Here is a 14,573-nt window from a genome sequence, read left to right as displayed (position 1 = left end):
TTTAGCTATTGAAAAATAGCAGATCTACAAGCTCATAGCACGCCACCGAGTGGCGCGCTATGAACTTTCAAAAATAGTGAAGAGGATTTAGAATATTTGTTTTTAATTTTGAGGTCTAATTCTGAGGCCTAAATGGGGTTTAAGAGACGGTATACCTTCATGCCGAACGTGAATAATAATAATAATAATAATATAATAATATTTATTATTAATATACCTTCATGCCGAACGTGAATAATAATAATAATAATAATATAATAATATTATTATTATTAATATACCTTCATGCCGAACGTGAAGATGGTGATGACGATCTTGAAGACCAGCGCCAGCGCCAGCTGCCAGAGGGCGCTGTAGACCCCGGGCCCGCGGGCCTGTCGGGGATGTCGTCCACGGGCCGCGACATGTTGGGGTTGTTGACGTAGTCGCACAGCTGCGAGGACTCCAGGGCGCCGCAGTCGTTGAACAGCTCCGAGATCAGCTCCGACGTGCTGCGCCGCGTGTACGGGTTAGGGAACGCCACCAGGGCCGTGATGCAAGTCACCGCCATCACCTCCAGAACCGGGTACCTGGGGGAGGGAACAGGGTTTAGTGTCACCTCCAGAACCACCTCCAGAACCGGGTACCTGGGGGAGGGAACAGGGTTTAGTGTCACCTCCAGAACCACCTCCAGAACCGGGTACCTGGGGGAGGCAACAGGGTTTAGTGTCACCTCCAGAACCACCTCCAGAACCGGGTACCTGGGGGAGGGAACAGGGTTTAGTGTCACCTCCAGAACCACCTCCAGAACCACCTCCAGAACCGGGTACCTGGGGGAGGGAACAGGGTTTAGTGTACCTCCAGAACCACCTCCAGAACCGGGTGCCTGGTGGTTGCGGACCAAATACATATAACAAAGATTTGAGGCACAGTTTCACGACTTTAAAAAAATAGCTTGTAGATCTGCTATTTTTCAACAGTTAAAGTATAACATAATGCTTGGAACACCAAAAGGGGTTCCTGTTTTGAACAGGTTAACGGTGGTTACCTGCCCAGCTGGGTGGACTTAGAGGTGGTCTTAGAGGTGGTCTTAGAGGTGGTCTTAGAGGCGGTCTTAGAGGCGGTCTTAGAGGTGGTCTTAGAGGTGGGTTTAGAGGTGGTCTTAGAGGTGGTCTTAGAGGCGGTCTTAGAGGCGGTCTTAGAGGTGGTCTTAGAGGTGGTCTTAGAGGTGGTCTTAAAGGTGGGTTTAGAGGTGGTCTTAGAGGTGGTCTTAGAGGTGGGTTTAGAGGCGGTCTTAGAGGTGGTCTTAGAGGTGGGTTTAGAGGTGGTCTTAGAGGCGGTCTTAGAGGCGGTCTTAGAGGTGGGTTTAGAGGTGGTCTTAGAGGTGGTCTTAGAGGCGGTCTTAGAGGCGGTCTTAGAGGTGGTCTTAGAGGCGGTCTTAGAGGCGGTCTTAGAGGCGGTCTTAGAGGCGGTCTTAGAGGCGGTCTTAGAGGTGGTCTTAGAGGCGGTCTTAGAGGTTCCTACCTGCCCAGCTGGGTGGTCTTGCGCCGTCGGCACCAGGCGATGTTGGCGCGGATGAAGAGGGTCCCCCACAGCCCGCCGAACACACCCAGCAGGATGAACGGAACCAGCTCTGCCATGTACCTGTTTATATTGGACAGAACCAGGTAACCATGTAAAGTCAATGTTAATTTAACTCTGAGAGGGTACAAATGGAACCGTTATTATTCCTACCAGGGCGTGTGGTACTCCACGTAGAACAGCACCAGACGGCTGTTCCCGAACGGGTTGATGGAGCGCAGGGTGAACGCCGCCACCAGGGCGGCGAAGAAGGACCGCCACAACGTCTTCAGAGGGAAGTAGTAGCTCACCTGAGGAGGAAAAGACAGGGTTTAATAATAATCTTTATTTAAGGATATTCATCTTCACAGTTTGACTCCATAAAACGCTTTACCCACATTTTAATCAAATATTCTACGCTGGCAAGATTGTTTTATTACCTTTGCAGCATACGCGGAAATAATTTGTGCTTTAGATCCGTGAAAATGTGGCCGTCAAACTGTTAAGAGGATGGACAACTACTAAGTAAGTAGTCCCACTGTTGATATGCTCTGTGTGGCCCTCAGGTTAATATCGGAGTTTAATTACTTCAGTCTAAATTAGTAGCTTAATGAATAGTATAAAATTGTTATTGACCTTTTTTATGTCCGATGTATGTATATTTAGTTCATAGAGTAACTATAATTGAAGGCATTTGAAATTAAATTAAAATGTAACTTTTCAGGATTCCAAAAATAGCTGATCTACAAGCTTGTAGATCTGCTATTTTTGCTATGAAAGTAATATGCAATGTGGCCCTCCGGAGTGAGTGTGGAACTATAGTGGCCATCCGGAGTGAGTGTGGAACTATAGTGGCCCTTCGGAGTGAGTGTGGAACTATAGTGGCCTCTTTTGCAATCCTTATTGCTCTCTTTTGTAATATGACCAATGTTTTAAGTTACTTTTATAGGTATTACCCCAGATCTCCACACAATAATTAAGATATGGTAAAACCTGGAATAATACGGAATGTACAGTGCCCCTTGATTTAGAATTAGTTTTGATTTCCCCAGTATAGAGACAATTCTTGCCATCTTAGCTCGTACATATGAAATATGGGGTTTCCAGCTGATTTTGTGGTCTAGTATCACTCCAAGAAATGTTATTTGATAAACTCATTCTATATTTACAGTGAGTGTGGAGTGAGTGTGGAACTATAGTGGCCCTCTGGAGTGAGTGTGGAACTATAGTGGCCCTCTGGAGTGAGCGTGGAACTATAGTGGCCCTCTGGAGTGAGTGTGGAACTATAGTGGCCCTCTGGAGTGAGTGTGGAACTATAGTGGCCCTCTGGAGTGAGTGTGGAACTATAGTGGCCCTCTGGAGTGAGCGTGGAACTATAGTGGCCCTCTGGAGTGAGCGTGGAACTATAGTGGCCCTCTGGAGTGAGTGTGGAACTATAGTGGCCCTCTGGAGTGAGTGTGGAACTATAGTGGCCCTCTGGAGTGAGTGTGGAACTATAGTGGCCCTCTGGAGTGAGCGTGGAACTATAGTGGCCCTCTGGAGTGAGTGTGGAACTATAGTGGCCCTCTGGAGTGAGTGTGGAACTATAGTGGCCCTCTGGAGTGCGTGTGGAATTTGTGATAATGGGTAGATCTCTCACCGTTTGGGGGTTAGCGGCCCCCAAACCAAAACTGCTCGAGCGAGGGAACCACGACGCAGTGGAACGAGGATCATCGTAAAGTCGTGTCGCTCGCCACCGCCACACAGAGAGAACGGGAGTGTGTGTGTGTGTGTGTGTGTGTGATAAAGCTAATCATTGAATGAGTATGTTTCTATACACGCATGTTGAACGATTATATGTCAATAAAGCTTATTTTGTGGTTGTGTGTGTGTGTGATTATACGTCAATAAATCATATTTTTGCATTTAGGACGACGCTGGTGCAGGTGTCTGGAGGTAAGATTATTTATTTTACTTGTATTATTCTAAATACATTAGGCCTGTTGTAATTGGTGAGACTTGTTACATTCAAGTTGGCGTACTGTGTAAATGTATTTTCTTTGCACATCATATAAATAAATATATCTATTTATTTGATGTTTCTAGGTGCTGAGATCAGCCAGCCTCAACCCTCACCCCCCAGATCCAGTCCAGCAAGGCCTGGAAAAGCCAAAGGCAAAGGCAAAGGCAAGTGTAAGAGAAAATACATTTGTTTTGCTTTATTTCTAAAACTTTTACACATCACATGTGACTTCATTCATCAGAATTGCCAGCATAAGAGCATCATTGCCATCTAGTGGTTGTTCATCGGACTACATGTTCGTTATGTTTGCCTAAATGTTTTCTGTGTGGATACATCAGCACATTATTTATTTTACTTAATTATTTTAAATACATGTAGGCATGTGTAGACCGCTTATCTGTACTCGGGGGCAACAGCTCCACCAGATGTCACAACAGTATTGCATTTTATCTAAGTACATGTAGGCCTATTGTAAATGCATATATTGTATTTCTGTTAAATAGAAATAGAAATTGTATGTCTGTTCCTGGTGAAAGTAGAGCGTTATATATATGGTATGTCTCTGTCACTATAATAGAGAATATGTTATGGGCATAATAGAAGTGTGCTGTGTACAAACAAATGAAGATAACTACCAAAGGATTTTCCTAGAGGCCTGTTTAGGGTGAAACGAGCTGTATAAAACTGCCTGTATCTACAGAATGCAACATGCTACAAACATAATTGTTTTTTCTGGGTAAAGAGGAAATGCTCCTCTTTCAATTGGTATATTCCGTGACATGTTCACATTATTACAAAAATATGCTATGTGTATATAAATGTGACTGGTCAAAACTTTGAGATGTTTTTCTAAAGTGTTGGACTCATTCAAAAGCCTATATTTTGAAAACTGAAAAGGATAGAAAATGTATCTCTTTTCCTGGTGAAAGTAGAGGATTCTAGCTTTCATTTGATGTCTGACATGGTATTGCATTATATAACACAGCATAATGATATGTGTCTTGTAATATGAATGATCAAAAACGAGATACTGAAAAGTGCTAGACTGAAAAGTGCTAGACTCATTCAAATGGCTACATTTTGAAAAGTAAACATGATATAAATTGTATGTCTGTTCCTGGTGAAAGTAGAGTGTTACAGCTTTCATTTGATATATGGTATGTCTCTGTCACTATAATAGGGAATATGTTATGGGCATAATAGAAGTGTTCTGCAAACAAATGAAACGAAATACCAAAGCATTTTCCGAGAGGCCTGTTTAGGGTGAAACCGAGCTGTATAAAACTGCCTGTATCTAAAGAACGCAACATGCTACAAACATAACAAAAAATTCTGAGTAAAGAGGAAAGATTCCTCTTTCATTTGAGATGATATTGTCACATTATGAAATAATATGCAATGGGTCTTCAAAGTTCAATTTCCGGCAAATGAGAAGAATGACTGGGATAAATTAGGGCAGTCAAACTGTTAATTTGAACCCACCTCTTCCAGACTGAAGAGAACTCCTCCAATAGGAGCTCCGAACGCCACCGACACCCCAGCGGCCGCTGCTGCTGATAGGACCTGTTCAGAGACACATACAGCGGTTTAACGTTTTGGCTGCTTCTGATTGGACCTGGTCAGAGAAACATACACCCTTAATGATTGGACCTGGTCAGAGAAACATGCACCCTTAATGATTGGACCTGGTCAGAGAAACATGCACCCTTAATGATTGGACCTGGTCAGAGACACATACACCCTTAATGATTGGACCTGGTCAGAGAAACATGCACCCTTAATGATTGGACCTGGTCAGAGAAACATGCACCCTTAATGATTGGACCTGGTCAGAGACACATACACCCTTAATGATTGGACCTGGTCAGAGACACATACACCCTTAATGATTGGACCTGGTCAGAGACACATACACCCTTAATGATTGGACCTGGTCAGAGAAACATGCACCCTTAATGATTGGACCTGGTCAGAGACACATACACCGTTCATGTTTGGTTACAACACTCGCCCGAACACTTTTATTAATAATGTGCATTCCTCCATCACACCTATTTTACACATTTGCATAAAACGCAGTCAACGTACGTTGACTACTGTTCTTCACTGAGGAAAGCTGAATCAAAACTGAGCTTTTTTTTAAAGATTTGTTTACAAAAATGTTTAGATTTTCATTATCGTGAGAACGATGGCTTCCATTTTCGCATTGCAACTTTCCAGGACTAGAAGGCCTGCAGTTTTTATTAGCTTGTATTCCCCATCATTAATGTAAGTCGCTCTGGATTAAGAGTCTCTGCTAAATGCCTAAATTGTAAATTGTATGATGACTAAAACTGAGGCTAAATATATTGACAATTTTGTCAACAAATACAAACAAGGCTAACGCCAGGGCTCCACCAGGCGCGTTGCATTTCCGTCGCGTCCTGCTCGCGTCATGGTCTTGATCTGTGTGGCAGAACATAGAAGAATAATACGTCTCGGTTAATGACAGTCAGGTTCAACTGGCTGACTGGCTGACTGACAGTGGGCAGTTCAGAAACCAGTCTGTGTCTCATAGGAGGGCTGTGGGCAGGTCAGAAACCAGTCTGTGTCTCATAGGAGGGCTGTGGGCAGGTCAGAAACCAGTGTGTGTCTCATAGGAGGGTTGTGGGCAGTTCAGAAACCAGTCTGTGTCTCATAGGAGGGCTGTGGGCGGTTCAGAAACCAGTCTGTGTCTCATAGGAGGGCTGTGGGCAGGTCAGAAACCAGTCTGTGTCTCATAGGAGGGCTGTGGGCAGGACAGAAACCAGTCTGTGTCTCATAGGAGGGCTGTGGGCAGGTCAGAAACCAGTCTGTGTCTCATAGGAGGGCTGTGGGCAGTTCAGAAACCAGTCTGTGTCTCATAGGAGGGCTGTGGGCAGTTCAGAAACCAGTCTGGGTCTCATAGGAGGGCTGTGGGCAGGTCAGAAACCAGTCTGTGTCTCATAGGAGGGCTGTGGGCAGGTCAGAAACCAGTCTGTGTCTCATAGGAGGGCTGTGGGCAGGTCAGAAACCAGTCTGTGTCTCATAGGAGGGCTGTGGGCAGGTCAGAAACCAGTCTGTGTCTCATAGGAGGGCTGTGGGCAGGTCAGAAACCCAGTCCACCAGTGACCCGTCTGGACCTCTGCTCACCTCAGGGATCCCGGAGCCACAGGCGTACGGAGCGAACACTCTCACTAAGGACACGGCCAGGAAGGAGAACAGCAGAGCCCACAGGATGTACAGGAAGTAGTTGAGGAGGTACGACCCGGCTCCCTGGAGGAGGAAGATACAGAATACAGAATGATGTGGTTATGGTTATGGTTATGACGCCCCATCTGAAAACATGTAGTTCCAGGGACCCCCCCCCCACCAGGGGGGGGTTATGGTTATGACCCCCCATCTGAAAACATGTAGTTCCAGGGACCCCCCCCCCCCCCCCCCACCAGAAGCAAAGATTTGAGTTAAAAACATTCGCCCTGAAAAAATATATATTCAAAGATTTGTTCCACGTTTTCAAGACTTTTAAAAAATAGCAGAACTACAAGCTTGTAGATCTGCTATTTTTTTCAATAGCTAAAGCATCACATAATGCCAAAAGGGGTTCCCGCCCCAAAATGGCTTAAACTCCCAAACATGTGGGTACAGAATGATGTGGTTATGGTTATGGTTATGACCCCCCATGTTAAAAACATTCGCCCTGAAAGAATATATATTCAAAGATTTGTTCCACGTTTCCAAGATTTTAAAAAAATAGCAGAACTACAAGCTTGTAGATCTGCTATTCTTTTCAATAGCTAAAGCATAACATAATGCTATAAACACCAAAAGGGGTTCCCGCCCCAAAATGGCTTAAACTCCCAAACATGTGGGTACAGAATGCTGCTGACTGTGTTGCTGCGAGCTGGGTTTTCTGCACTCAGCGTTGCCGTTCTGAACGGGAGTGATCATTTAGTGGATTGTAGGTTTTGAACAAACCACCACTTAGTTACCACTTACGACCACGTTTATCCAGCCTGCCCCTCTGACTCCACTCCACTGTGGAGGTGGCTGGTAGCAGCCAGCTGAGTCATCGTGGTAGCCTGCCCTACATGTCACGCCAGACACACACACACACACACACACACTAAGGCTGTCCCCGAACATTCAGGGTTCGAATGTTCGCTCGTTAAGGTTGGCACTCGAATCTTAATTTATGGCCTTGAACCATTTGTTTTTTTAATTTTTATTATTATATTTTTTTATTATTATATATATATTTTTTTACTCCGAAATATATCTCGGCGAGAATGCGATATGCATAATAAGAGTACTATGTTAATGTTGTGTTTACAATAATTTGAAAGTCCTGCAGACGGCAGAAGAGACAAACACAGTAACACACACACACACACAATGCGCTTCTGAGAGTAGCCTACATACACAGGTGGAACAAATTAATGAAACGATGAAACTAACGATCAAGCTACGCTCTCGTTGCCTGCCAGGCTGCCAGCAACTCATTCAACTCATGGCTCATTTTTATGGAATGATGAGCTCGCATCAGGGAGTAGCTGACCATTTCGTTGCCCTACTCGTAGGATATTTGTGCTGCACCCCTCCCGACGAGAGTGCTGCGAGCCTATTCCTCCTGCAGTCGCAGATCGGCTATTTTCGCTGTTTGCGAGGATGCACACACGGCCGCTCGTGGCACGGCCCCAGCAGCGGAGCACATGTCATCAGAGCCACTAGACGGTGTGTGTGTGTGTGTGCGCGTGTTGGGAGAGAGAGAGGGAGGGGGAGACGCGCTACACGCTGCGCTCTGATCATGTTCAAGACGGATATCTCGTGTTGTCATTATAGTGTATTAAAAGTAAAGACGGTTGTATCCACACTCAAAATGCACACCTTCCCGGTCGGCCAACCCGGTAGCAACCCTCACCAACCCCTGATGAACTTAACCATTATTTCACTGATCGTCTATGCAACGTCGCCCCGGAGGATCTATTTATGAATTGCAGCCTGGTTAAAAGCACTCAGAGAAATTAATTAATTAGAACCAATTAACCAAATGGTTCGGATGTTCGCTCGGAAATTCCTGCAAATGTTCGAGTCCTAAAAACAGGGCTAGGGTACAGCCTTAACACACACACACACACACACACACACACACGTTCATGTTGTGTCTACAATAATTTGAAAGTCCTGCATGACGGCAGAAGAGACTAACACAGTGACACACACACTATGCCCACTTCACTTCAATGCGCTTCTGAGAGTACACAGGTGAAACAAATTAATGAACGAGTGACAGCTAACGAACAAGCTACACTGCAGCCAGCAAGCTCACAGAGACATTGGTAAGCATTGGTAAGCACAATTACCATGTTTTTGGGGTTCATTTTGAAACCTGGTGCAGATCAGCTGTTTTCGGAGCACAAACAGCAGATCAGCCAGCAGCCACTTGACGCTCTGTGTGTGTGCGTGTGTGTGTGTGCGTGTGTGTGTGTGTGTGTGTGTGCGTGTACCTGGCCTGTCGGTCCATGCCTCTCCCTCCTCCTCTGTGAGGTTGCCCTGGGCCATCAGCTGTTCCCTGCTTGCAGCACATTACCCACGCTGCTCTGGTGTGCTGTCAGCTCCATCATGGGGGCCTGGGGGGAGGTTGAGAGTTAAGAGAGTAGGGATGGGCAGTGCTGCAAACTAAATAAAAAAAAATATCTCGAGTTCTAGATTCAGACAACTATGCCATCTCATTTCTACATTTGAGCAAGACTCGTTGTCCATGTTTAAGTCAAGCACTTGTCTGTGTGCGTGCAAAATACCATCACTGTGTTGCATTGGGGAGGGGGGATAAATCATGTAACCTGTCAGGATGAATGACTTTTATAAATATGCATTCCGAAAGCGTTTTAGCTCAAGTCGCAAAAGAGAAAGTCATTGTTTGCCTGGTACCCAAACTAGTGAAAACAGCAGATCTACAAGCTCACAAAATGTCACTTTTTGCACTTTTTAGTCACCTGAAATGTTTGTGTGTCGAGTCGACTAAATGTCATGAGATTATTAGTCTGTTAGTTGATTTGGTTGAATAAAATGTACCACCACCAGGTGGCTCCACTCAGGAGCCGACGCCATCTTAAAGAAAAAAAGTATACTCTTTAGACAGCTGTGAAGTGAGTGTGTGATGACTCATAGTCATCCACCATTAGTCCAGGCAATCATCTGTCAATGTAAACATTACTTTTCCACTTGCGAGGTCAGATTCAAGTTGTATTAACACTTACAGCGCTAGAGTTCTTATTTTGAAAAGCCACATTTCCAGTCTATCGGAAGTAGTATTATCCAAGCAAGCTGAACGGAGCCTGGGGAGGCCTTGTTTGCCATAAACCTAAAACGTTGATGTACTCCAAGTGCTGTGGGCTTGGAACAACTTTTTTTTAACCTTCATCCAACAATCATTGAAAGGAGCCACCCAGCTTGCTCCTTGAACTAAATCTCAATCCATGGTATTCTGAAAACGACACAGATTTCATCATCTTTTCCATTTATCTGATAGAAACGTTGAATTTAATTAAACTCTTAAACAGAGGAGAGAAATGTAAATAGATCTTCCGTTTGCCACGAGTCAAATGGACCTTTGTTTTTCAAGGGCTGAAAAGGCTCTCTGTGCAAGGAGCTTAGGGAAAAGGTCATCAATTCCTGGAAGGCTGGCACACACACCAAATATCCCATCAATATTTAGGTTTGAGGGGCGCTAGCCCCTTCTATGTCCAGCTTTGAGGGTTTGTGAAAACACACACACATTGTTTTGCTACTGTTTCCTATGACTATTTTTTAGTGTTTAGCCTGTGTGTGTAACCCTAACCCCTGTGCACTCAACAAAAACCTTGATGACAAAACTGAGGACGCAAATTGTGATTGGTCAGAATGAGATGATGTATGATGACGTATGATAAGAGCGCCCCTCACTTCACACGGGTGTGATTTAAAAACCCTAAATAACCCTAACCCAAAATAATACTCTTCCCTCTTAAACACCAGCAGCCCAATATCGCTGGTGGAGAAAGCGTCGCATCGCGATGCATTGTGAACTTGTAGATCGGCTATTTGCAAATGGCCAAAATGTGTATAGTGCTGAAGTGGTAAAGGTATGTTTTGCAATAATAATCAAAATCTACAAAGTAAATGTGTGTGTGCGTGCGTGCGTGCTGAATCCAGCATATGTTAATAACATATAAATTAGATTACAGCATCTGTTGACTGAATGAAATGAGACAGAAGATGAAACAAACAGGCCAGAGATGTGATCAGTGCACTCACGTTGTTTTGATGCAGGACTTGAAGTACTTTGTTGATCAGAGCGTGAACTCTGGTGGAGCCGCGCTCTTTGGTCTGTGGAGAAAGGGAAAGGACAATTTTAGCTTTTGCATTTTGGAAGGAAATTACTTGTATGCAGAAGGATAGCAGCAAATGGCGGTAAAACCATTTAGGACTGAGACCAGATTTTACAAAATGCCTTCTAAATCATGAGTTTTCTGAGAAACCTATGTTTCGATTTAGTGGCCGCCGAAAATATGTTATTCCAGGGACCTCCAGAAGCAAAGATTTAAGTTAAAAGCGTTCGGTGTCAAAGAAAATATATATTCAATGATTTGCACACATTTTCATGATTTTTTTAAGCCAAAATGAGTTAATAGCACAGGCAGACTCTTCACATTCTAGAGCATGTCTGAATATAAAAGTAATGTCAGAGCTGAAATCGAAATGTATTATGAAATAATACACGCACGCACGCACGCACGCACGCACGCACGCACGCACACGCGCACACCCACACACACACACACACACACACACACACACACACACGCACACACACACACACACACACACACACACACACACACACTCTCTCTTACCAGGGTGCTGCCTGTTAGTCCCTCCAGCTTGCGTCCGTCCCTCAGGTCAGAAAACATGTCGCTGATTGACGTCTTCCCCGTCTTATTGGGGGAAAAACAAACAAAACAACATAAGAAGATTAATTCAATATAAGACAGAGATGGACTAATAGAGACTAATGTATGATATATGTATATATATATACTAAGATGACTAATAGAGAGATAAGATAAGACAGAGATGGACTAATAGAGATAAGATAAGACAGAGATGGACTAATAGAGAGATAACTGGCATTTTTTTAAATCAGCATCGGCTCACGTCTGCATTCAAAAGGCAATATGAAATATTATGTAGAAGCATTTATTTGTAACCATAAAAAGGTTGTTGACTTATCATTTTTAATAACAAATTAATTGGCCTGCCTATACATACTTAAACAATTAGATCACAACACATACATAGTCACTACCAAGTGAAGATGTATTGTGTTGTGTGCTTTCGTTTATGCATTGATAAAGATTAAAATCAACTGACACGCAGTGAATGTTCAGAGTAACAAATGCGTCGTTGACATCTGTTTTCTCAAAGAATATAAAATAAAAGCAGTTTATATCATATTACAGACCTGCTGTTCAGTGCCATGCCATGTTTGACAGAGACAGTGCAAAACTGAAAGAAATGATCCTGTCCAACTAGTGTCTGCGGGTCTCCTATTCTACAGAGATGATCTCCAGACCCCCCCTAACACGTTAAAGTATTGAAGTAGGTTCCTGGGTTCAGGTCAGTGATGATGAAGCTCTTTCCTTCCACAGTCAGTACCTGAGATTTACAGGTGATGTCCATGGCCAACGTCAACAGTCATTTCTCAAGTGACATCTCCTTCATCCTTGAGTGTAAAGGAAAAAGCAACACGTAAGTTTTGCTATTTGCTATCTATGATTTTGTTTAAATTATATGTTGTGAAGCAGCTGATCTCCTCTGTCTGCTCAGGGACTAATTCAGACCTGGTACTCTAGATGGCAAACCAGAAAACTAGCAATTGTCCGGGCCCCCATGCAGGACTAGAGGGCCAGTGCTATGAAGCATTCTTAACATCAATGTGCACTGAAGCGCGTACCTGATGTGACACGTGTTTCTCCACTCTCCCCTCCTTCGTTGCTGGCTGTGACGACCAGGTGACTGGACGTTGACTACGGAGCAGGACAGGCTGCCTGTGCTGCACACCTGGGACTTTGGCGAGACGCTGTCGTCATACACTGTGTACGTGACGGCATGTACGGAAGCATTCCATGAGACTGTGGCCGAGGAGAAGACACCGCTGTACGTCACTCCTGTTGGGAGGACAAGGAGCTGTGGAGGTGGAGGGGAGGGTTTATCGTTAGTATTGATTGTGATAAGAACTGCCCGAACGGCACAATCACATACATGCACCAACGTGACTTTTGAACAATATGTATCAGTCTCAGTGTACCTGTATTTCCACTGCGAGCCACTGATTGGCCACTGCTTCCACCACAGTTCCTGCTTTCCACACTGGCGACGTAAGATGAACCACAGGGCAGGCGCATCTCGTAGGCAGTCGAGTTTGTCCAAGAGAGAGGTCGAACAAGGTCTGGTTGTCCCAGAGGAGACTACCCGTCATGGTCAGCATGTACTGGACATGTGAACAGGGGACCTGTGTCCAGCTGAAACGCAACACCTGGCGTGTTCGTGTTGTGCTGCGTGTTGTGTGTTGCGGCAACAGCCGAACCTGCACGTTGTCTGGAGCACAGGGAGCTAAAAGGAGAGAGTTGGACTGGTCATTAATACATCAACTGTCATTGTGGTGCGACGTGAATACAGAAACTATCGTATAGAATAGGTTTTAAATAATCGCAAAACATCCGTTTCTTGTAACAACTGTGAGATTTCTTACCAGCTCCAATGCGTACTGTGTCACTGACAGAACTGTTGCATGTCCCATCTGAGGCCAGTACAGTGACGTTGTACTGGACTCCACACCGAAGGCCCTCTATGGTGCAGTTTGTGTCCAAGCTGTCACAGCACAGCCTGGCGCCACTGTCGTCCTGGGCGCAGCCAAAGTATTCCACTGCACCACTGGCGGGAGTCCAGGACAGCAGTGCCGACTGGTTGGCACAGTTGTACTCAACTGAGAGGTCGACTGGTCGGCATGGGGCTTAAGGGGTTGGGGGAATCAGAGTTTTGAAGATGCTTTTCTGAGTGAAGCACTTAAATGGGCATTCTACATTATAAAGCTAACGGTACGTTCTAACAGCAGGTGACACAGCCTGGCGTATTTTCCGGAAGTGCGTTATTTGTCTATGGGACCCAGCGATAGTCGAAAAGTGGGCGGTGGAACGTCATTCGAAAACATGAAAATAATGTTTCTTTGTTTACCCTCCATGAATGGTGATACGGAACTCCCTCTAGGAGATTTGTATCACCCAGAGTCGCCGCTGTTCGCCCGCTGTTAAAACGTAGGGTGAGGATAGTAAAGAAAGCATTGTATTGGTGCTTGTATGTGTACATGTTTTTCATTTTTGTGACCAACTTAAATTTTTATGTTTTAAAGAAACCCCTCAACAGACCCCGGGGTTCGCACAGACATTACAGGGGGAAAAAATACGTGTACATGTGTTTCTGTGTCTCTGAGCTGCGTTTTTAAACATGCGTTACCTGTTTGCAACTGGATGGTGGCGCTGGGACGACTGTCACACAGGCTGTTGGCGGCGGTGACAGAGAACGTATAGAGGACGCCACAGGCAAGGTCATCCACCATACACGTGGTGCTGGTGGAAGCAGTGCAGTTTGTCGTGTGGCCTCCACCCACCGCCGTCACCGTGTACATCTCTGCCCCTAACGTTGCGTTCCACGATATGGTTGCTTCATTGGACAGACAGTCCAAGGAGCCGTTGATGCCTTGGGGTTCGCATGGAGCTGGAGAATACACATGAGAGGGAATTTGGTTGGTCGGATGATCGAGGGTTTAAGAAATGCAAGTTGTTGTTTTTTTTAAACAATTTTGGCGGCATGGCCACCCATACAGTACCTGATGAGATGTTGACTGGTGGACTGAGCTGGCTGTCACAGTATGCTTTGTGAGCCCTGACTTGAACAGAGAAGGTAATTCCGCAGGGCAGACCCTCGACGGAACACG

General features: G+C 44.9%; 1 protein-coding gene across 1 annotated transcript; it reads right to left on the bottom strand.

The window, feature by feature from the left end:
* Window positions 1–283: 283 nt before the first annotated feature.
* Window positions 284–10,887, bottom strand: LOC310867710 (H(+)/Cl(-) exchange transporter 4-like; the record flags this gene model as incomplete). Its single annotated transcript, XM_083777828.1, has 7 exons — window positions 10,835–10,887; window positions 6,692–6,814; window positions 5,917–5,986; window positions 5,024–5,104; window positions 1,714–1,850; window positions 1,504–1,623; window positions 284–569 (listed from the first exon to the last, which is right to left on the bottom strand). Exons 3-7 carry the CDS (start codon window positions 5,950–5,952, stop codon window positions 284–286), a joined length of 660 nt encoding a protein of 219 aa, XP_083633954.1. The 5' UTR covers window positions 5,953–5,986; window positions 6,692–6,814; window positions 10,835–10,887.
* Between the last annotated feature and the right edge of the window lie 3,686 nt (window positions 10,888–14,573).

Source organism: Protomyctophum parallelum (assembly GCF_964188405.1).
Source record: "Protomyctophum parallelum genome assembly, chromosome: 12".
NCBI lineage: Eukaryota > Metazoa > Chordata > Actinopteri > Myctophiformes > Myctophidae > Protomyctophum > Protomyctophum parallelum.
Note: the sequence above shows the minus strand (reverse complement) of the source record. Positions and strands in the feature narration are given on the sequence as shown.